The sequence below is a fragment of the Aspergillus brunneoviolaceus genome (assembly GCF_003184695.1).
Source record: "Aspergillus brunneoviolaceus CBS 621.78 unplaced genomic scaffold BO95scaffold_14, whole genome shotgun sequence".
NCBI classification, from domain to species: Eukaryota; Fungi; Ascomycota; class Eurotiomycetes; order Eurotiales; family Aspergillaceae; genus Aspergillus; species Aspergillus brunneoviolaceus.
Genome location: NW_020290744.1, coordinates 336,409 through 357,109, shown reverse-complemented (window position 1 = coordinate 357,109; position 20,701 = coordinate 336,409). Strand labels below are relative to the sequence as shown.

The window sequence follows — 20,701 nt, the reverse complement described above, 5'->3', positions numbered from 1 at the left end:
CTGCGACGTGCGATAAGAAGTAACGCCAATCAATTGTCAAGGGAAAAAAAAAGAAATTCCTCAAGAGTGACAATTTGAAAGGCCTTCTTCTCCCTTTACAAGTGCCTCATGCTTTTCCCCCGGTGACCTCGATTTTTGCCCTGGAGAATTGACGGCGGTGGTTCTCTAGACAATCTCTTCAAACATGGCTTCTCAAGTATGCGAAAACGCTCCATTGTTAGCTCTATCCTCGTGCTAACAAACGTTTAACACAGTACGCAGCGGAGCTTTGCGCGCTTTTAGTTGAGGACAACTTTGGCGAGCTTTTTGCGGTATGCTCACAGCTCAAACCTTCGCTTCGTTCGCTTTCGATACACCCGACATTTTACAGCTACTGTGCCCAAAAAAATGTAGAAGGTGCAGTTAGACTGACTTTGCCCTCAATATGACCAGCGCATCTTTTCAATCCTTCAGCGTTATGACCGATTGTCCTTTCCCCGTCTCAAGTTCTATTCGCGCCTGTCTGACCGCCAGCTCCGTCATGGTCTCGCCGCGATGATCCAGCATCACCTCATCTATCACTATACCTCTTACGACGAGGGAGTCACCTACTACGAGCCCAACCCACAAGCTGCGTACTACCTAGTACGATCCGGCAAAATCCTCGCATTTATTCAAGACCGGCTAGGTAAGTATGCGGCAACTGTCATGTCCACCATCATGTTCCTCGGACATGCTCAAATCAGCCATCTCGAGACACTGCCCGAGTTAAGATCTGGACAATTGGAAGCGGACGGCATCAATGACGATCTCGAAGGAGAGGGGGCGGGGGAACGAGTGAATGGGCATAACGTGGTCGGAGCCATCGAACAGCCAGCTTTGCTCCATCCGACATTGAAGGCATTGGCATCCCATGGATATTTGATCCGGGTCCGAGATGCGCAATTTCAAAGTTATGCAGACAACGCGCTCGATGCTGAACGGGCAATCAAGTCGCGGCCCGACGTCAAACAGATGAAAGGCAAACGGCTCGAGGAAACCGTTCTAGAAGGCACACTTGCTATGCTGAGGGAAAAATTAGATGGAGATCTTACCCGTGGATTGATGCATAACGGCCTACCGCGTGGTGCCAAGAGAAGGCCTGGTAGCGGGTCTGCGGACAAGAGTGCCCGGATGGACTATGATATGGAGGACGAGGCTGAGGAGGAGAATGAGTGGTCTGATGATGACATGGGAGGGGACGCGACTCCTATGGAGGTAAAAGGCTCACCGTGTTGATTTATGCTCGTCACTGAGACTAACGGTGCTGCGTCCATCTAGTCCGGAATAGTTGTCCGAGTCAACTACGAGAAACTGGACGTTGCTCTGCGGAATCGACGGTTCCTCGACCTTGCGGAGATGCACGCGTCGTCGGCCACCGCCCAAGTCTACGAATGTCTCCTGCGACGCATTGAATACCAGACCAAGCAATGTCGGGACAGCGTGGAAATCCCTCGCGAAGGAGAAGAAGGCGAGCAATACTCCGTTGCGATTGCGCTGAGTGCGGTGACGGAAGAGGTCGACCCGCAGTTAGATCTTGCGGGCTCCATCGGCCCCATGGAAATCCAGCACTCTGTCAGCAAGCGTGGAAAGAGACCTTTAGACGAAGGAGTTAATGGGGCCAGCCATCAAGACTCCGACGCCCCTAGCCGGACCTACGAGATCGACCAGCATCTCAGTCTTCTCTCTCAACCCCCCTACAACTTGACCTCGAAGCGTGTCGTATCCGGCCTCATAACCTGGACAGTGGAGTTCCGACACCTGGCACGTAAGCTGCGGCATTTGGAACTTGAACGTGTCATCGAAGCTCGCTACGGCGATGTCGCTCTACGAGTGATCCGCGTCCTCCACGCCAAGGGCAAACTTGACGAGAAGCGCCTCCAGGAAATCAGCCTCCTTCCATTCAAGGACTTGCGGCAGGTATTAGCCAGCATGCAGTCCGGCGGATTCGTCGACTTGCAAGAAGTCCCGCGAGACGCACAGCGACAGCCGTCGCGCACAATTTACCTATGGTTCTACGACCCGGACCGGATCCGTGACAGCATCTTGGAAGACACCTACAAGGCTATGTCTCGGTGCATGCAGCGCTTACGGTTCGAGCGGAGTCGACTCAAGGAATTCCTGGAGAAAACCCAGCGCAGTGACGTCAAGGGGAACGAAGAGCGGTATTTGTCCCCGGCGGAGCTCACCCTACTAGGGCAATGGAGAAGCAAGGAGGCTTTACTGCTCGGCGAAATCACCCGGTTGGACGAGATGGTGGCAGTCATGCGGGACTACTGATGAGGGGCGATTCCAACCAACCTTGTCTCCCTGATGGCTACCCCATTCGTGATAATACATTTCTACCCACTGATGCCACCTCATATGCCCTGTATTCAATAACTTCCCTTTATGACCATACGCTCAGTGATGATCAATTGGTGCCTGGGGCATGCGCTAGCCATGCGAAAATTGTGTAAAAAGAAATGTCCAGTGTCTAGTAGGCCACCTGAACTATAAGAGGGAGCATGAGCTGTGCAGCAGGTTTGATTGAATATTACATTGCTCGACAGGCAGCCATTGGCCTGTTGCAGTCGCCGAGGTGTATAGTAATCCAACAACTCTGAAGCCGGATCACGTATCGAGCGAAACATTCACCCGGGTACGCCGGATCAGACATTTACCACACCACATACAATGACAATATTCCGGGGAGAAGGTTGCAAACCACATCCCACAAGCTACACCACATATGTAGGTATAAATGTGAACTTCCTTTCTTATCATATGCCTTTCCTGTTCGGTAGTATGCAACTTCGTGGATATCGTATCGCTGGGGGACAGTAACCGCTACCGGGAATACAGCTTACAACCTCAGAATCTACCTTAAGAAGAACCATTATCTTGTTCATTAGTCACGATCGCTGCGTCCGACTGTAGATTGTACTTCCGGCCCACTCTCAACGCCCGCAGTCGCGTTGGCCTGCTTCGACTTGGCTTCCGAGTCTCGCAGGAGACTCTCCGCGATGTCCAGCTTGCCCTTAGTCTCTTCAAGCTCCTGCTGAAGGCTCTTGATGTAATCGATTGCCATCTCTACCGTGCTGGCCTTGCTGATTGGTTGATTATTCGCTTTGTCTTTTTCTTTGTCGGCTCCCTTGAGGGGGCAGGCAGCAGCCTCCTTAGCATGTTTCATTTGGATGAATGACGGAGGAATGAGTGTCTCTATCTCCTTGAGTGCGTTGTTGATGCGGTTTCTTCGTCCCTGTTCGGCCAATTTGTGGTTGGTGCGCTTTGAGCTGAGATTCTCTGCTAAGGTCTCGGGATAGGAGACGCCAGGCAGAAGGGTGCCGTCCAGAATGTGCTGATAGTTCGACTTCGATGCCAAGTACAGAGCCGATGTTTCGCTCGACATTGCTGGGAACAGAATCCGATCAGCTGACTCGTAGATCGATGGTGCGGCTAGGGAATACTTACCATCTCCACGGACTAGCGGTTGGATGCTGGGACTGATTTTGGGACGCAGGCTGGGACTAGCTTGCGAGGAACTCAAGCTCTGTCGCTTCCGCCCTATCGGACCAAGTTTGGGTGTGTCCGATTTCTTGGGCAGCGGGCCGCTTGGCGAAGGCATAGCAATTGAGCGAGGGCTGGGAGCCAAGGAGGAGTTTCTGTTTACGACCGGAGCGGAACTCGGCTCCAGAGCTGGGGTCGTACTTCCTGAGGTTTCTGACGAAACCGATTCCGCCTGCACCGTAGTTTCAATACGAGCCACCTGCGGTCTTGTGAAAGGAGCCAGCGAAGTTGCGGCCTCGGGGAGGACCACGTCTTCCATTATGTCGTCATGGGGTTCCGAAATAGTGGGGGTTGATCGAGGAGCTGCTTGGGTGGTCGAGACCGGTGACCGTTGAATGCGCATGAGCATCGCCGGCGTCGCAGGTTCATTTGCATCTGAGGGTCGAGCTGGCTGAGGGCGAACGGCCGGCGATCTCCGCGAGTGAGGCAAAGCAGGCGGGGGCATTAAGGGCTCGGAGAGAGGCTCTGGCGAGACCGAATCTTGACCGGAGCTCTCATTGCTGGCATAACGAAGTCCACTCTCGCCGGAGGCGTGGGTGGCATTGGCAACCTGGTCTTGACTGAGGCTATTCAACAGCTCGTCGGCATTGAGGCTCATCAAGGACTTTTTGCGTGTTTGTGGCCGAACCGAGGGCGATTGCTGCTTTTTCGCACGAGCCGAGAAGGGCTTTGTGCTGGACGGCTGTCGGCGATGTTTCCGTATCAGCCCCGGGGATGACTGACTGGACGCCATGGTCAGGGGATTGTCGGCAGGTGAAGGGACAAACCCCAGCTCCGACACCTGGCTGGAATGGAAAGGATAGCCACTTGAGTTCGTGTGCTGTGCCTCGAGGGCTGGTGATGTGAGGGGGGTGAAGTACTCTCCAGGAATAGTGTATTCGGGAAGACGAAACTGAGCTTCCAACGGTGTCATGGCTGGCGAGACAAGCGGGGTGTAAAGAGCCTAGAGCGAAGCGGACGTATGCATTAGCTCTCCGAAGATGCTTCCATCCATTCCCAATCAAGACGCTTACCTGTTCATCGTTCACACGGTTAAACCTTTCGTAAACTTCACGGGTGTCGTCCGCCCGCTGCGGGAATGTAGCGGCATTTCCATGGAACTCGACACTATTCGGAGTGGGAGGAATGACCGGTCTGCCTTGCGGGACAAAGGATTGGGACATCGACTGCGTCGGTTGAGATAACGAGTGTGACTGATCCGGGACTGACGCGTGCTGATGAGGATGGTACATGGGTGGTTTGTGTGCATAGAAGGCCGGGGTGATTGGCGCGGTCGAGAAGGACGAGCCATGTGGCTGACCTTGTTGCCCGTGATGGGCAAGGTCCAGGGCGAAATCGTTGTTGATCATGGGGCTGTACGACGAAGCGGGGGCAGTCATGTCGCCAGTATCCAAACTAACCAATTGCTCCTGCGCAGCGGCGGTCGAGACGGGCAAAGACATGGTGACAGCGTCAATCAATGGTCGAGAAGCGTGATGGTCCGGTTGAGGTTGACCGTCCACGTCGGGAAACTGCATTCCGAACTCGAGGAAGTTGGTGAATTCATCGTCGTTGGACGGAGGAATGTCCGACCAGGACAGGGAATGCCCTTGATCCATGACGAAGTGGAAGGGGTGCAGAACGGATGGAACTCCCAGCTTCTGTTCGATAAGAAAAGTGGAGCAATAGAGACGGTGAGCGGCAGACGTTTGATTGTCGACGATAGGGTGATGCGGGGAGGGGAGGAGGGACTGGGAAAGAGCTGGGCGTCGCGATTAGAATCAAGACGAAGAAGGACCAAACTAATTCAGTGGGGATCATTTACTTGAGGAGAGGAGGGCGTAGGGCACGCTCAGGAGGAAGCTTTCAGGGACATGGTAGAGGACGAAGGATGAATAGTCGGAAAAGAAAGAGAGATTATTTCCAGACTCTAGGTACCGATAGGAACGTCACTTCAACCACCAGAACAGAAATGGGAATGGTCACGCGAGAAGAAAGGTAAAAAAGAAAGGTGGAGGAGGAGGAGAAGAGAAGAAGAAAGATGATTTTGAGAAAGTGAACCAAAAGTGAACCACCAAAAATAAAATAAGATAATAAGAAAGGGAAGGAGGGGAGGGAGTCGGGACTCAGAGCGAGAGAGAGAGCGAAAGAGAGAGAGAGGAGCGGAGGAACGAGGATGAGCGGCCTGACTGGCTGGCTTCAGGACTCGGGACTAAAAGTAAAAGAGAGACTTCAGGAAAAGAGAGCAGAACCGAGAAACCTTCCAAGTTTGAAAGTCTAAAAGGCTAATAAGTTCCGCGGCACTGAGCCCAATGGCACGATTTCCGCGGATAACAGAACTACAGAAGCCTTCCTGCTATTAATTATTGAGTTAGGTAGCCTCGAGCAAAACAATCACCGGAACGATAATTGTGGTTTGTAAAGAAGTACGCCGTACGGTACTGGAGATTATACGAGTAGTCTAGTAACTTGTCTACGGAGTAGTAGTGATCGGGGGGGAAAGGGCCCCGGCCCAGTGGAGTCGGCGAAAAAGAGAGAGAGAGGAGGGGAAATTCCCGGGTGGATCAGTTACGTAGTTAGCAAAATACAGAGTACGGAGTACCTACCTACTATGTATTATTGACTCAGTGAGATTACCGATATGTTACTTACTTACTTGGTACTACATACTTATTTACCTGTGTATACGCAGGTGACGATCACGATCTATGAGTATGCATCTCCAGTACTGTACTTGCTATTTATCCAAGGCTGAAAATGAGATAGACTTACATGGCTTGAGCTCAACAGCTTGATTTCCTACATCAGACCATAGGTGGTGGTGTTATTTTCCCGGGGTCCTACTTATCTATCATTTTCACCCTGCAGGCGCTTGAAGGTTGTGAGCAAAGCAACGCAAAGCAACACAACGCCACGCCACACCACACCGTTGGTCTGTGTTTGGGATTCAGCCCACAGCCTTCTGGGAGCTTCTCACAATTCCAATCGATCCTGAATTGGTTCACGATGACGGGCTAGCGGGCTGGCTGATCAGACATTACGTTTTGGGCAAACGCCCAAGTGACCTCTGGAGCAAAGAAATTCCACCACGAGACAGGAGCGACGGAATCCGTCGGGTATGTACTGTATGTACATACAAGTTTGCTGCACCTCAAGAATAAGAATTATAAAAATGATGAGTTATGTTTCATCGTACCTATTAGCCGACCTTGTCTGCTTTAGGTCGTACATTAGTCTCCCTGCCGGTCCATTAGCGAGCTGAATTCATTTGACCGGTGGTCCGGTGGTACTCCCTAGTAACTTATCAGTCTGGTGCCTGGCTTAGGATGCCGGCCGGCACGGGAAGGAGTAGTCTGCAGCATTGGTCTCCGGTCATAGTTATTAGAGGTTAGGTAAGAAGCTGGAAAGAACTTACTTATAGTGCCTCAAATATGACTGGGAGTTGCGCAGATTGAGAGAAAGGGATGCAGTGTACCGAAGAGATGTGCCAATCCTAGCCCGACGGTGGATGGGAGTTCTAGATTTGTTTCTTTTAGCACAAAGTAGTTCTGGTGGGGAAAAGATCAGGAAAGAAAAAAGAGACAAACTAAGGAAGAACACATTCCCCAGCAGCACTAGAGAAATTGGATACGGGAGGATGTACTGTAAGTTATAACTACCGATATATAGTACTAAATTTTCATATGTACTAATATTTCAAGCTAGTGTATGGACCTTTTTTGCCACTACCTTACTAAGGTAGGCACCTACTTCATCGTACTCATACTTACCTAGTAGTCTCTACAAAGAAGTCTTATGGTTTGAATGAATCCGTATGTATTGCATATCATCTCAGCGAGCCTGAATGGTCAGCGAACCACTTTCTCTTTCTCTCCCCCCACTACGTTATTGGGGTTAAGCACAAAACCCGGCCGCCGCGGGCGGGAGAGGAGGGTTTCGAATTTGGTTCCTCTCACTCTCCTGGCAATTGCAAGCCGATTTGAGTAATGGAAACCCGCTCCAGCCAGGTGGTGTGCTGTGATAAGAGCACGGGCCAACCAAAGATCCCCATCTTCTACGTATTATGTAACGTTAAGTGGTCGTTTCACTCTGGAGATGAGCTTACATAACTTGTCATGTGCGAGGTCTGGTGACTGAGATGTGACATGCCATGAGGATGATGACATAAACACCAGTTAACAATTGCTTAGTTAACCAATGTAAGAGTAAGTTAGGTTAAGACAACCTAACAACAATATCCTGGTGCTAGCATCAAAACACCGCCCTCCCCCGCCCTCCCCCGCCCTTCCCCCCCCACACCACCACCACCACCACCACCACCACCACGGTATGGATATATATTCTCCTTGGGCATTTACTCTTTTTATCTGGTGATTCACAACTATTGCTTTGCCCCACGATGAGGCCACCGGTGCCGGACCTTGCGGTACCGCGATCCCGCAAAGCCTCGCTTGAACAGCAGTGGACCGATCCCCGCAGTACCGCCCCCGCTACCTTCTTCCTGGCCCGGAGCAGCAGTCATATCACCGATTCCGATAGGGAGCTTTCCCCCGACCAAGTCAAACGTCCCGCGGAGAATATATATGGGGTACAGAGTCTGGAGGAAACGGATTTTCCGAAAGACATTCTTTCGAATTTGCCTTGCAACCGCCAGCCTGACCTGGAGGAGTCTGTCGCCCGCACTCATCAGCCTCTGGTTCGAGATGAGGAAGAGGAGCGTGAAGCCCGCCAGACAATCCGTCGCAGGTCGACCTTGAAGCCTTCAGATATGCTTACTACCAGCTCAGTAAAACCCTTTCGACCTTCTCCTGAGGGACTTTCCTCGCGACCGCTGACCCCTTTGACTTTCGATAACCCGGATGACCACTCATCCCTGCCAAGTAGTCCCCGATCCATTTCTAATCATTCCATGCGCCATCTTGATGATATTTCAATCACCGATGATTTGAGTAGTCAGGCCGTGGCCTCCGGAGAAGAAGAAGAAGAAGAAGAAGATGATGATGATGATGACTATCGCACAGCGCATTATCCTGTTTCAGACAACACATCCCAACTGATCATGCCAAGCATCAAGATGCCCAGTCGGAAACCCTTCACAGATCGTGGGAAGGCTCTAGGTCGATTGAAGGTTTTGATCGCAGGTGCATCTGGTAGGCTGGGAACCATCAATGCTACTACCGAGAAAGGGATGCTGATATAAAGGTTACAAGGATTGGGAAAATCATCTCTCATCCAGTCTATAGTTCAGGCCTGCGATGACATTGTGCACATGGACGATTTTGCCTCGGCCTCTCCTACTAGAATATCACGGCCTTCCATTAAATCTTCTCGCACGTCCCACAACTTCAGGTTTCCACAAGTGGCCATCACGGAAATATACGCTAGTACCAAGCCCTATCCGTCGTGGTGGTCGGATTTGGAGGACTCGCGTGTGCTCCGGCGGAGGAAAGGCACAGGTGATGTTGTTCTGGAGCGCAACATTTGCTTTGTAGATACTTCAGCCACGTCTATGGGTCGATTGGAGCAGACTGATTCGGTCATACAATATATCTGCCAGCAACTGTCTCGAGCAACCACCGCCATCGATGCCCTGAACCATGATTTCCAGAATTTACTCGCTGGCAACGGTGGGACTCAAGTGGATGCTGTTCTTTACCTCATCTCCGAAGGTGAGTAGTTCGAACTTTTCCAAGTCTTCAACGGCCGTGATGACAGCCAACACTTTCTTAGAAACCCTCCTCGCCGATATGGAGTGCATTCAAAGGCTCTGTGATTGGACCAATGTCATCCCCCTCGTCGCTAAATCAGATCTTTTGACCGACGAGAATATCTTCGCTCTAAAGTCTTCATTCCAGAAGCACGCTCAGAATTTGTCCATCAAGCCTTTTCTTCTAGGCGAGTCCAGCACAGACACGGAAGACATCAATGGTCACCTACCTTTCGCGGTATCTTCCGCCAAAGCCAGTAACGACGATGTAATGGATGCCAGCACCCTCATGAGCCCAGACTATGTCCAACCTCTGGTACCCTCGGAACTCATGTTGCTAGTTCGACGGGTTTTTGATAGGGAGAACGTTGCCTGGATGCGGCATTCCGCTGCAAAGAAGCTAGCCCTTCAACAGCAGGAAAGACCTTCGCAGGAGCAGCAGCAGCAGCAGGAGGAGCAGAGACATCTCCCTCTGAGCGCTCTCACACTCGCACACGGTGTTCACCGCCGCTCTCCCACTTACACCATGGCTCGGCTCGCGGACCACACCCGTCAGGAGGAGCGCTTAGCTCGAGTGCAGCTGGCCAGGTGGGCTTCGGATTTGCAGCAAAGCCTTCAGAACGAACGAGACAGATATGCCGCGATGGCCCAGGGCGAACGCGCCATCTGGCTCACGGAACGTATCGGGGAGTGTGTCGTTGAGGGATCGTTGATTCCTATCACCCAAACCCCGGGCTTCTGCGGCCTCCACAGGCCTACTGAGAAAGCTGGTGGCGGTGGGGTAGTCCGCCGGACTGTTAACGGACACAACGTGGAGTACCAGGTCGCTCGCCTCAGCCCCCAAGACCCGCTAGGCCTCGTACGATGGTACGAGGACCTCCGGCGACGTGGGTGGACCGTCGTCCAGGTTGTAGGGAGCTTCGGGGTAATTGGCGGACTCGCATTTTGTTTAGCCAAGGCCTGTGGATTTCCCTCACGCAACCTGTGCGAATGGCACCTGGACTGGTACAACACCAGCAACTAAGGATGATGCCGTCCATTACCTTCCCGCTTCAGCCTTTCAGTTCATACTGATGAACGAGCCCCACCCTTATAACTAATTCCCACACCACAACTCCAAAATCCTGGCTTTATCTTCGCTCTAGACTTCGCTGGACTATTGCAGTTCTCAAGAAGCGTGCTGCCTTCATGCCCCTCTATTACCCATCTACATATGCTGCCAAGGGGGGCTCATTGTCCTCATGTCCTCATGTCCCATTGACCCAATACCATTCACCTCACTTTGTCTTCGGCGTTTCAAGGTTATCGGCCCGTGTTATCAATTTGCTCTAGCATATATTTGTTCACTGCACTATCCTCTCCCCCCACAATCTCTCGCTCAATACCGCAATTCATGCCCCTTGATGACCTGTCGATTCACCCAGATATATAACTCCGTAGGATGCTTACGCACCCGGCTTCGGGCAACCTCTTGTATTATCTAGTCTCAAACTCCCTCATCTCTGAATAGTACCTTTGTGATCAAACCCAATGTGGCTGAAGGAGATATATCCTCTCCGGAGTCGAAAGTACAAGGCACCGAATAGCCGCTTGGCGGTCTACTTGGTATAGCGGAAGTATTGGCCATCTTTGAACAATGTCTTAATCTGCAGGCGCTGAAACTGTATGGAGATATCTCCATCTCTGAACTCGTACGGGTGAACCAGGGAAGATCACGTGGCTAGGTTACTTGGGGATTCCTCCAATACATTGACTTTCTGCCCAAGCTTCATGCACCATAAAGCTAGGCCCTTTCTTAGATTACGTACCAGACGTATGGGTTATCATAGCGCCGGGCTGCAGAAAATAAGACACAGTCTACGAGGAGAGGCATCATTACACACAAGAGAAGTTTTTATTTCTCCAATAAAAATCTACTGATCTGAAGATTCCCCTGCCTGAATGAACAAGTAGTGTAAGTGATTTGATCAGAACAGACATATTTTGATTTGATAAACTGAAGTGAAGAAAGAAACGCTCAAAACGCCATAAGGAATTCACATAGTGAATCAGGGAGGTGGGGTAATAAACGAAGAGAATAAACAAAGGGAGATCCTTCGCTGTTCCTATTAGAGCAATATTGGTTCAGTGATTAACATATAGATCCCTGAGGCTAATACCGCTGGAACTAGTGAGGGTCATCAAACGCATATGAGCTTCATGAAGGAGTTAAGCTTTGCGCGCGACATTTAGTCGACCTCCTCCATGGAGGACTCGCCAGCGGCGGCGGCAGGAGCAGCCTCCTCGGTGGCCGTCTCCTCGGTGGCCTCGGCCTCCTCATCGATGTTCAGACCGAGGGAGACGAGCTTGTGGATACGCTCAGCGAAGCTGGCGGGCTCCTCAATGGTGAAACCGGACACAAGAAGGGAGGTCTCGAAGAGCAGCTGAGTGATGGACTTGACGGTGCGGTCACTTTCACCATCAGTCTCGACCTTCTTCTTGAGCTCCTTGACGATGGAGGACTTGGGAGAGATCTCAAAGGTCTTCTTAGAGGACATGTAAGAGCTCATGGAGGTGTCACGGAGAGCCTGGGCCTTCATGATACGCTCCATGTTGGCGGACCAACCGAACTGACCCGTACGGATGGCGCAGGGAGCACCAACGAGCTTGTGGGAGACAACAACCTTCTCGACCTTGTCGCCAAGGATGTTCTTGAGGCTCTTGGCAAGAGACTCGTACTCCTTCTCCTCCTTCTCACGTTCGGCCTTCTCCTCCTCGGTCTCCTCGAGCTCGAAGTCTTTGGTGATGTCGACGAGCTTCTTACCATCGAACTCCTTCAGCTGGGTGAAGGCGTACTCATCAATGGGGTCAACCAGGAAGAGAACCTCGAAGTTCTTCTGCTTGAGGCTATCCAAGAAGGGAGACTTGGCAACGGCCTTGATGGACTCGCCAGTGATGTAGTAGATCTGCTTCTGGTGCTCGGGCATGCGAGTGACGTAGTCGGCAAGGGAGGTAGACTCATCACCAGACTTAGTGGACTGGTAGCGGAGGAGCTTAGCGAGAGTCTGACGGTTCTGAGCATCCTCGTGGATACCAAGCTTGATGTTCTTGCTGAAAGCAGAGTAGAACTTGTCGAACTGCTCGCGGTCCTCAGCGATCTCAGTGAAAAGCTCGAGGGTCTTCTTGACAATGTTCTTCTTGATGACCTTCATGATCTTGTTCTGCTGGAGAGTCTCACGGGACAGGTTGAGAGGAAGGTCCTCAGAGTCGACAACACCCTTGACGAAGCTGAGCCACTCGGGGATGAGGTCAGTAGCATCATCGGTGATGAAGACACGGCGAACGTAGAGCTTGATGTTGTTCTTGGTCTTCTTGGTCTCGAACAGGTCGAAGGGAGCACGCTTGGGAACGTAGAGGATGGCACGGAACTCAAGCTGACCCTCAACGGAGAAGTGCTTGACAGCAAGGTGATCCTCCCAGTCATTGGAGAGGGACTTGTAGAAAGCAGCATACTCTTCCTGAGTGATGTCGGCGGGGTTGCGAGTCCAGATGGGCTTGGTCTTGTTGAGCTCCTCCTCCTCGATCTTGCTCTCCTTGACGGTCTTGGTCTTCTTCTCCTTCTTCTCTTCCTCCTCGTCATCGACCTCCTCGATCTTGGGCTTCTTCTCGTCACCCTCTTCCTCCTTGGACTCAGCCTCCTCATCGGGGACCTCCTTCTCGGTCTCCTTCAGGACGTGGAGGTAGATGGGGTAGGAGATGAACTCGGAGTGCTTGCGGACAACCTCCTTGATGCGGCTCTCGTTGAGGTAGTCGGTCTGCTCATCCTTCAGGTGGAGGATGATCTTGGTACCACGGCCAAGCTGTTCACCCTCGGTGTCCTGGGTGAGAGTGAAGGTACCACCGGCAGCGGACTCCCAGATGTACTGCTCGTCATCGTTGTTCTTAGAGACGACAGTGACGCGGTCGGCAACCAGGTAAGCAGAGTAGAAACCAACACCGAACTGACCGATCATGGAGATATCAGCACCAGCGGAGAGGGCTTCCATGAACTGCTTGGTACCGGAGCGAGCGATGGTACCGAGGTTGTTGATCAAGTCCTAGAATGGCATGGTTAGCTGTGTGTTACTCCAGAAGAGTTGACCAACGGGATCGAACGTACAGCCTTGGTCATACCAATACCGGTATCACGGATGGTCAGGGTCTTCGCCTCCTTGTTGGGAATGATGTCGATACGGAGATCCTTGCCCGAGTCGAGCTTGGAGGGGTCCGACAGGGACTCATAGCGGATCTTGTCCAAAGCATCGGAGGCGTTGGAGATCAATTCACGGAGGAAGATCTCCTTGTTGGAGTAGACAGTGTTGATGATCAGCGACAAGAGCTGAGAGATCTCAGCCTGGAACTCAAAGGTTTCGGCAGACATGATGGTAGGAAGAGAAAGCGGATGAGATTCTAGTAGTAGAGAGTGTGTGGTTAGTTCGTCACTTCCGCCATATTGAGTGAGAGATGAGTTGATGGTGAGGCGTGGAAGGAAGAATATACTCACAAGAAAACGTAGTACGAAGGTGAAGAGGTATCACAAAGTTCTTTCTAACAGAATTGAAGAAGAGAGATGGCGGGAGGAGGGGGAAATAGGAAGATAGGTTTGTAATGGAAGAGAGGTATAGAGGATAGAGGGGTTGTAAGATGTAGAGAGAAAGAGAGATTGAGAGGTGAGTTGGTAGAAGAGGGAAAAAATAGCAAGCTTGGGAGGAGGGGGGGGAGTAGTGAAAAGATGGGTTAGCAGTTTCCAGGCGGACAGCGGGCACCTTATGCTTGCGGCGGCGGAACACAAAAATTTGGCTCGATTCTATTCTATGGACTTCTACAGTGGTCTCCGCTGGTCTCTGGCGGTCTCTGGCGCTCTTTGACTTCCCCAGGATCTTCCAGTCCGTTCCACATATTCAGATTGTGTTCCTGAATGACTGATCTAGACGGTTCGATCTCTTGTTGTCAATGGGTGCATACTCAAGCACTCAATACTAACCGTGTGTTTACCCCTACTCCGTACGCTGAACTTGCTCTGTCTGTGCATCCATTGCTGTAGTTACGTGAGTTGAGGGACAAACGGATGACTCAGACTGCTGCCTGAGAACCGAGGCGCTTAATCTAGAACGTTCCGCTCCACACCACCACTAGTTAGTTGCCTGGCAATAACCCGTCTTTTCCCATTGAACACAGTAAGTTACTACCGTACTGTAACTACTAGAGCTGAGGTACCTAGTACGGTACACTCACTCCTCATCCATCCATCATAACTAACTAGGTTACCTTACTCATACCCGCCCAGTCGCCTCTTTCATGTCAAGATCAATCAGTCAATGAGCCTTGCCTCGCCCGCCGCCACCATCTTTTTGCCTCTCGTTCACTAGACCTTTTTTTGTAAATAGTTCAAGATCATTGTTTGGAATCATCCATTGCCGTCAATTCCCAGGTCTTTCTTTTCCTTTAATTGGCAGTGAGGACATACTGAAACTGCTTTTATTCAACTGCATTTACTTCTCCTGGCCACCATGATTTTGTGCACTTGTGGGCGTCGTAGAGCAAACCCACTCTCAATTCACAAAGATGGTCTCACCCATGGTTCATTCTCAAAAAAGCTTACCAGTCCTACTCCAAGCCACGGCACTCACCATAGCAATTACCCGCAACTCATCGTCGGCAAGGGAAGAGACACACTTCGGGACACCGTCCTAGTTCAAGAAGCTGAAAAACATGGACCATATCATGACGGGCAATAAGCTCGCTATGCTGGAGAGGTAGGACACATTCACAAAGGTCATGACAACACAATAAATCAGTAGAAAACCAGAGTCAGATAGACGACCAAGAACTGCCCAGTTAGGAAATGATAAGACAACTTTTCCAACCGCTAATATGCATCGTGCCAGAGCAGGGCCACATAACACATGTCATTATTCAGTAAATGGGAAAGGAGGGGGGAAGTAATACATGTCCTGGATCGCCGTGAGCATCTAAAAACATAGGATGGTCCGAAACCAGGATGGAAGGGCTAGAGAAAATCGTTGATGACCAGATAAAGAGATACAGAAGAGAAAGAGAAGGCCATAGACAGCTTTGACCTCACTGAAATACTTTCCGTCATTCCTCAGGCAAGAAACCTGGGTTCGTGGTGTTGTTGAGATTTTGAAGAAGAATTCATATTTTTTTCTCGGTTTCTTTGTTCGTCAGTACGTTGCTGTGGCTTTAAGCAGTCTGGGTTTGGTTGCGACCCTTGGCATTGACATTGCCGCCACGGCCGCGAGGAGCAAAGCCTCCGCGCCCATCACGCTGGAAGCCGCCGCGACCCTGGCTGCCGACACGGTCTCCACGACCACGGCCAGCGCCACCACGGCCAGCATAGCTACCGTTACCACCGTAGGCATTAGTGCGAGCACGGCGCTCCTCAACGTAAATCTGCTCGGTTCCGATCTGGTGGGGATTGGCAGCAACAGCGGCGTTGTAGCCGGCAGCATCGCCGAATTCAACAAAGGCGCAGTTCTACATGGGAGACAGAGAAGGTTAGCGTCGACAATCACACCAAAATATAGGGCCAGGCGAGAGCAATTGCATACCTTTTGGCGGCTCACATCGAAGTGCTTGAGCTTCCCAAAGCGAGATAGAGTCTGCTTGAGCAAACTGGCATCGACCTTCTCCGTGACATTCTTGATGTAAGCAAGAACATTCTGCTCATCAGCCGCGCGAGACTGGGACTTCTTGTGATCGTGACCAGCGGTTTGCCAACCGGCTCCATCGTTAGAGGAGGGTTGGCTGGGAGCGGACTCAGCAGCAGGAGCGGGAGCGGGAGCTGCGGCGGGAACGGGAGCTGCGGCTTGGGACGAGTTGGCAGAAGCAGCAGCAGGGGCAGCAGCAGGTTTTACTGGAGCGACAGGAATGGCGGGAACCACGGGCACGGTGGCGCCGGACTTGGATGCGATGTTGGCCCAAGTCTTGGGAAGAGCCTTGGCCGCGGGGGCGCTCTCCTTAGCGGGGGCAGGGGCCTCCTTCGGCTCGGGAGCAGGAGTGGGCTCGGGGGTCGCGGGTTCCTCAACCTTGGGCGCTTCAGCAGCAGCGGCGGGCTCAACAGCCTCGGGAGCAGCCTCAACTGGGGCCTCCTGAGCCTCGGCGCCATTGGTCTTGGGAGCCGACTGCTCAGCGGGTACTTCCTCGACATTCTGCTCGGCTTGCTCAAGCTTCTGATCAACCTGAGCAGCAGCTGTCTCATTGTCGACCTGAGACTCCTCAACCTGGGGCTCTTCCGCAGCCGGGGCAGGGACAGCCTCAGGCTCAGCCTCAGGTTGGGCGGGCTCTTCAGCAGTAGGCTCATCAGCTGGAGCGGTGGGAGCGGCAGCGGGGGCAGCCTCTTCGGTCTCCAGCTCCTCTTCAACATCAACCAGGTAACGGAAAATATCGTTCAGGACATAGTAACCATTGGGCTGCTCGGCCAGGACAAAACTCTGCACGAACTTGCGAGAAGGCTCCAATTTGTTGGAGATTTCGCCAATGACGGAGACGAGGATGTTGTCGAACGACGCCTGCGAATCAACGTTCAGGACACGGACTTTGCAGTCTTGGAAGTCCAACTGCTTGATCTTCTCATTGATAGCCTGAAAATACATCTAACGTCAGCAATTGCTCATTCCCGATAGCGCGGATGCGATGACTCGCTCAATTGGAGTGCACCTACCTTCTGACCCACTGCAACTGGGACGCTCTCCGCCTCCGTTCCAAAGACGAATTGGGAGCGTTTAGAATAGAAGAATTGGAGCTTCTCCGGACTACGGCTCATGTTGGTATAGTACTGCTCGACAAAGTACCAACCAACCTCATCCTTAGCAATGCCATTCTTCTGTTCGGTCGACGGCGCGTTCGAGGGAGTGGTAGACTGCGCAGGCTGGAAGTTGGCAGCGCTGTTCACATTGGCATGGGTGTGGTTGTAGGGATCGGGGTACGCATGTTGCGCAGGGTAGCCGTTCAAAGGAGCCTGGGTCGTGTCGGCCATTGTGTGCTGAATCAGAATTTGAGGATTGAGAAACGATGAAGGTGAAGGACGAGGAGGCGTAAATCGCAAGAGCCCAAGGTACAAAGGCTATCAGAACCGAGCTTTATGTGACAGAAAGAAAATAGTGGCGGTGGAGCTCTATCGAGAAGACGCTTTTTACCCGTCTATGAAGCTCTTTGTTAATATTCAACGTGCTTTGGAGATATGGCGTCAGATGAGGGACGATAGGGAAAAGGCGGAAGCAAAAAGTAATTCATGAATGTGCGATGTCAGGAACGAGGGAGCTGCTCACTAGGTATGCAACAAGCTAGACAAGAAGGACAGCAACAACAATTATGTTCAAGATGTTTGCGCGTCGAAGTCGTCGATGTGTGAAATAGAAGAGGAAGTCTTGTGCGATTCGGATTTAGACAAAGTGCGGTGCGAAAGGAAGGCCTGAGGAAGAAGTGGATAAAAAAGAAAACTGGGGCGAGAACTTAGGCGTCAAATGGCTGGAAGAAGAATTTGAGAAGCAAGAGAGATTTGAGTGAGGAGCAAGCTGTTAGTGGTTGACGGAGATGGTTTGAGGAAGTGGTGAATATAAGAGGTTGGTTGGTAAGTTAGTGGATGGAAAGGCCTGCTTGGTGCTGGGAGCATCGAACCCAGAAAAGCCCGCTCGGCAGTATGCTCACCGCCTGTCGAATCCAGGCCAGTTGACACCCGAGGCAAGAAATAGTCCCGAACAATAACTTGGTCTTCGAATCGCTTTCGAATTATGGATGATATAAGGTATACTTTGTGAGGTCGTGAATTAGTGGTGCCCAGGTCCTAATCAAATATTGAAGGTGTTCCAGGCGAGAGCTCATGCCCACCCCCAGGCTGCATGTCGGGAGGAACCATTCTGGGGTATTGCTACCCACCAATCAACCGTCCAGGCAGACTCATGCAGGTGTGATCGTTTGCCGTGGATTAGAAGAAAATCTCATCGAGGAATGGTATTTCCAGGCGTATCTACGTGTCTTGGCCTGGCTGAGAGCAATTGTACGACCAATGATAATTGACCACCACTTCGATCCCCATTCTAGAGGTAAGTACGTATGGCAGTGATCTGTTCCCTCGGCTATACATCTGAAGAAACACAAGCACCGCCTTTCAAGTATAACATCAAGTACTCCAAGGATCTTTCACATAAGTCAGATGTAACGAACAAGTAGATTCATGGAATATGTAATGGCAGCCACAAGAGGCATTGAATTCGCAGAAACAGAACAGCTGGCTCGAGGCAGGGGTATGAAAACAGATATTAGACAGGCTTCTCATTCAGAAAGTGATAAATATCAGACGCGTTTGAAAGGGTTCCGTCGCACCCGATACCGACAGGCAGAGGGAAGAAGTGACTTTGGGTCCCAGGGTGCGAGGGTTCCGATCACAAAAAAACCATAAGAGTCATGCACGGTAACCAGTCGACATCTCAAAAAAGGCACTAAGATTCATATCAAGGGGACGCAGTCGAGTCGACAACGGCCTTCTCATTCAAGGTGGGCTCGCGCATGATGGCATCCTGGCCTGTCATTCTTCGGTCGAGGGCGCGCTCGACTTTCGCTCCCAGCGCCAATTTGCTGAGGTTGTCGCTCTTCTCGGGGGTGGGAACAAAGCGCTGCTTCAGCAGGGGCTTGTTCTCCAATCGCTCCAAGCCGTCCCGCAGATGGTGAAAGTCGGCCAGTCGGGGATCCCCACTGGGCAGACTCGAGAGATCCGATGACGCAACCGAGGGGCTCCCGCTCACAGTCGAGAATCTCTTCGACGTCCGGTTCTAAAGCCTCCGGTCAAAATCCAAGCACCATGTTCCGGGAGTAATAGGCTTACAGATTGAGCCATGATTGGTCTTTCGGAGTCGAGCGAGGTGTGTCTGGCCATAACTGGATAGGGAGGATCCCTAAGGAAGGGGTGGGGAGTGGAAAATTGAGTAAACTTCCGCTGCTGGCAGTTGCGCAATGAGGTTATTGTGACTAGACGTGGGTTGAATTAAACATGATTAGCGATTGACGGGTTCACTGCAGTGATACATAGGGGCATGAGGATAGAGAATGTCATAATACTAAGGAGGTCATTGCGATCTCTCCTTTCATATGGAAACTTAACAAGACACCGGGGATAAAATCTAGCACTGGCACCCACGCTAAAAGGAAATCGGACGGGCGAAATAGGGCTTGCGCAAGTATGCATACCTCTTAAGGGGTCACAGTCGGAAAGGGGCGACGCGACACTATTGTCTGTTCTTCTACCGGAGGAACGATGAGGAATAGGGGAACAGTTGCATAAGAAATAGAGGAAGATAGAGAGATAGAGTATGTCTGTGAGAAAGCGCGAGAGAGAAGGATGTTATAAGAAAAAAACAGAGGAGGAGGAGGAGGACAAGGGTAAAGTAAAGGTAGTAAGCAGGAAACCGGAGGTAGGCGGCGTAGGTGAGGTGAGGTGTGTACGTGCGCACATGCGTTGAGCGTTTGTTCGAGGATTCGGGGGGGTGGATTTGGGAGGGGGTGGGAGGGGAGATGTCAGTGGGTCGCCCGCAGTAGGAGCGGTATTTTTTTTGACTCTATGTAATAAGAGAATGGAAATGGAAAAAAAATCCCTTGAAGTAATAGATATACTCAAGTAAAATGCCCATGACCACGAATCCTACAAAAGTCAAGGATTTACAAAGGAATTTTAGCTCTAACCTTGTCTATCTGAAGTTTCACTTTTTCCTTTTCTTTTCTCGCCCTCTCCCTCTCATCCTCTTTTGTCATTGTTGGCATTGCCAATTCAATTCATACTCGTACCCCTGGTTAACTTACAACTTAACTTACAAGCGACAACCCGGGATGGAGTTAGGTGGCCATGTCCGTACTCGGGATCTAGCCCGGTCAGTGGCTTCAAGGTTGTAGTCAACTAATTTTTTTTTTCGCCCACTGGTAACACAGCCTTGCAGAGCAGCACTAAACCTAGTACAATACAGTGCATACTCTGGTTCTTTTGTATTTCCGAAGTGAAAAAAAGAACCCGATTATGCAGCACGCCACACCATGTCAGACTCTCCGAGATGGTCGGCTCGAGTAAGTATTATGAGACATCGGACGGATAGCAGCTTGATCATCAGACAGGGGTTCTCTGCTGTTGGAACACAACTTAAACAGACTAAGTTACTACTCATACTACGGGCTGGGGCGGATTGTCATATCACCCGGCTCCTGATCCTAGAGTAGGAACAATTCATGACGATCGGTTTGGCTGAACACTGCGACCACTGTAATTGCCCTGGCTTCCCGATAGCTACTCACAAAAGGAAGGTGATTGGATTTTTCGGAACGTATAGAGGAACAAAGTTGATCAGTTGTTCCTGGTTATTCATTGATCGGGATCGCCTAGAGGGGAAAGAGTGCTTTCTTTGTCTCTGCGGGCTGGTGTGGTTA

At 51.3% G+C, this 20,701-nt stretch overlaps 6 protein-coding genes across 6 annotated transcripts; 2 read left to right on the top strand and 4 right to left on the bottom strand.

Moving 5' to 3' along the window:
- Positions 1–129: 129 nt before the first annotated feature.
- Positions 130–2,639, top strand: BO95DRAFT_440337 (putative DNA directed RNA polymerase III subunit Rpc82). Its single transcript, XM_025585939.1, has 4 exons — positions 130–196; positions 255–311; positions 433–1,236; positions 1,300–2,639. The coding sequence occupies exons 1-4, from the start codon at positions 185–187 to the stop codon at positions 2,296–2,298; spliced, it is 1,872 nt and encodes a 623-aa protein (XP_025445059.1). The 5' UTR covers positions 130–184; the 3' UTR covers positions 2,299–2,639.
- Positions 2,640–2,779: 140 nt separating this feature from the next.
- BO95DRAFT_51337 (phosphate-sensing transcription factor PHO4) lies at positions 2,780–5,549 on the bottom strand. The gene is made up of 4 exons (XM_025591605.1): positions 5,485–5,549; positions 4,581–5,308; positions 3,472–4,510; positions 2,780–3,411 (listed from the first exon to the last, which is right to left on the bottom strand). Exons 2-4 carry the CDS (start codon positions 5,163–5,165, stop codon positions 2,909–2,911), a joined length of 2,127 nt encoding a protein of 708 aa, XP_025445058.1. The 5' UTR covers positions 5,166–5,308; positions 5,485–5,549; the 3' UTR covers positions 2,780–2,908.
- A 2,281-nt stretch (positions 5,550–7,830) lies between these two features.
- On the top strand, positions 7,831–10,773 carry BO95DRAFT_471714 (uncharacterized protein). The gene is made up of 3 exons (XM_025589610.1): positions 7,831–8,696; positions 8,757–9,215; positions 9,277–10,773. The coding sequence occupies exons 1-3, from the start codon at positions 7,946–7,948 to the stop codon at positions 10,275–10,277; spliced, it is 2,211 nt and encodes a 736-aa protein (XP_025445057.1). The 5' UTR covers positions 7,831–7,945; the 3' UTR covers positions 10,278–10,773.
- A 357-nt stretch (positions 10,774–11,130) lies between these two features.
- Positions 11,131–13,905, bottom strand: hsp90 (chaperone Hsp90). Its single transcript, XM_025590132.1, has 3 exons — positions 13,776–13,905; positions 13,392–13,681; positions 11,131–13,329 (listed from the first exon to the last, which is right to left on the bottom strand). Exons 2-3 carry the CDS (start codon positions 13,650–13,652, stop codon positions 11,482–11,484), a joined length of 2,109 nt encoding a protein of 702 aa, XP_025445056.1. The 5' UTR covers positions 13,653–13,681; positions 13,776–13,905; the 3' UTR covers positions 11,131–11,481.
- Positions 13,906–15,242: 1,337 nt separating this feature from the next.
- BO95DRAFT_51162 (NTF2 and RRM domain protein) lies at positions 15,243–17,572 on the bottom strand. The gene is made up of 4 exons (XM_025591451.1): positions 17,563–17,572; positions 16,956–17,434; positions 15,844–16,875; positions 15,243–15,769 (listed from the first exon to the last, which is right to left on the bottom strand). The coding sequence occupies exons 2-4, from the start codon at positions 17,268–17,270 to the stop codon at positions 15,476–15,478; spliced, it is 1,641 nt and encodes a 546-aa protein (XP_025445055.1). The 5' UTR covers positions 17,271–17,434; positions 17,563–17,572; the 3' UTR covers positions 15,243–15,475.
- A 722-nt stretch (positions 17,573–18,294) lies between these two features.
- On the bottom strand, positions 18,295–19,524 carry BO95DRAFT_471711 (uncharacterized protein). Its single transcript, XM_025589609.1, has 3 exons — positions 19,478–19,524; positions 19,116–19,258; positions 18,295–19,062 (listed from the first exon to the last, which is right to left on the bottom strand). Exons 2-3 carry the CDS (start codon positions 19,164–19,166, stop codon positions 18,745–18,747), a joined length of 369 nt encoding a protein of 122 aa, XP_025445054.1. The 5' UTR covers positions 19,167–19,258; positions 19,478–19,524; the 3' UTR covers positions 18,295–18,744.
- Between the last annotated feature and the right edge of the window lie 1,177 nt (positions 19,525–20,701).

Coding starts and splice junctions, on each gene's coding strand:
- BO95DRAFT_440337 (XM_025585939.1), top strand. Junction 312..432: donor ACTTTGGCGAGCTTTTTGCG/GTATGCTCACAG, acceptor CAATATGACCAG/CGCATCTTTTCAATCCTTCA. Junction 1,237..1,299: donor GGGACGCGACTCCTATGGAG/GTAAAAGGCTCA, acceptor GCGTCCATCTAG/TCCGGAATAGTTGTCCGAGT.
- BO95DRAFT_51337 (XM_025591605.1), bottom strand. CDS start 5,165: ATGGATCAAGGGCATTCCCTGTCCTGGTCGGACATTCCTCCGTCCAAC. Junction 4,511..4,580: donor ACCGTGTGAACGATGAACAG/GTAAGCGTCTTG, acceptor GCTTCGCTCTAG/GCTCTTTACACCCCGCTTGT. Junction 3,412..3,471: donor ACCGCTAGTCCGTGGAGATG/GTAAGTATTCCC, acceptor TTCTGTTCCCAG/CAATGTCGAGCGAAACATCG.
- BO95DRAFT_471714 (XM_025589610.1), top strand. CDS start 7,946: ATGAGGCCACCGGTGCCGGACCTTGCGGTACCGCGATCCCGCAAAGCC. Junction 8,697..8,756: donor TTTGATCGCAGGTGCATCTG/GTAGGCTGGGAA, acceptor AAAGGTTACAAG/GATTGGGAAAATCATCTCTC. Junction 9,216..9,276: donor TCTTTACCTCATCTCCGAAG/GTGAGTAGTTCG, acceptor ACACTTTCTTAG/AAACCCTCCTCGCCGATATG.
- hsp90 (XM_025590132.1), bottom strand. CDS start 13,652: ATGTCTGCCGAAACCTTTGAGTTCCAGGCTGAGATCTCTCAGCTCTTG. Junction 13,330..13,391: donor GTATTGGTATGACCAAGGCT/GTACGTTCGATC, acceptor ATGCCATTCTAG/GACTTGATCAACAACCTCGG.
- BO95DRAFT_51162 (XM_025591451.1), bottom strand. CDS start 17,270: ATGGCCGACACGACCCAGGCTCCTTTGAACGGCTACCCTGCGCAACAT. Junction 16,876..16,955: donor CAGTTGCAGTGGGTCAGAAG/GTAGGTGCACTC, acceptor ATGTATTTTCAG/GCTATCAATGAGAAGATCAA. Junction 15,770..15,843: donor TCGATGTGAGCCGCCAAAAG/GTATGCAATTGC, acceptor TCTCCCATGTAG/AACTGCGCCTTTGTTGAATT.
- BO95DRAFT_471711 (XM_025589609.1), bottom strand. CDS start 19,166: ATGGCCAGACACACCTCGCTCGACTCCGAAAGACCAATCATGGCTCAA. Junction 19,063..19,115: donor GACCAATCATGGCTCAATCT/GTAAGCCTATTA, acceptor CGGAGGCTTTAG/AACCGGACGTCGAAGAGATT.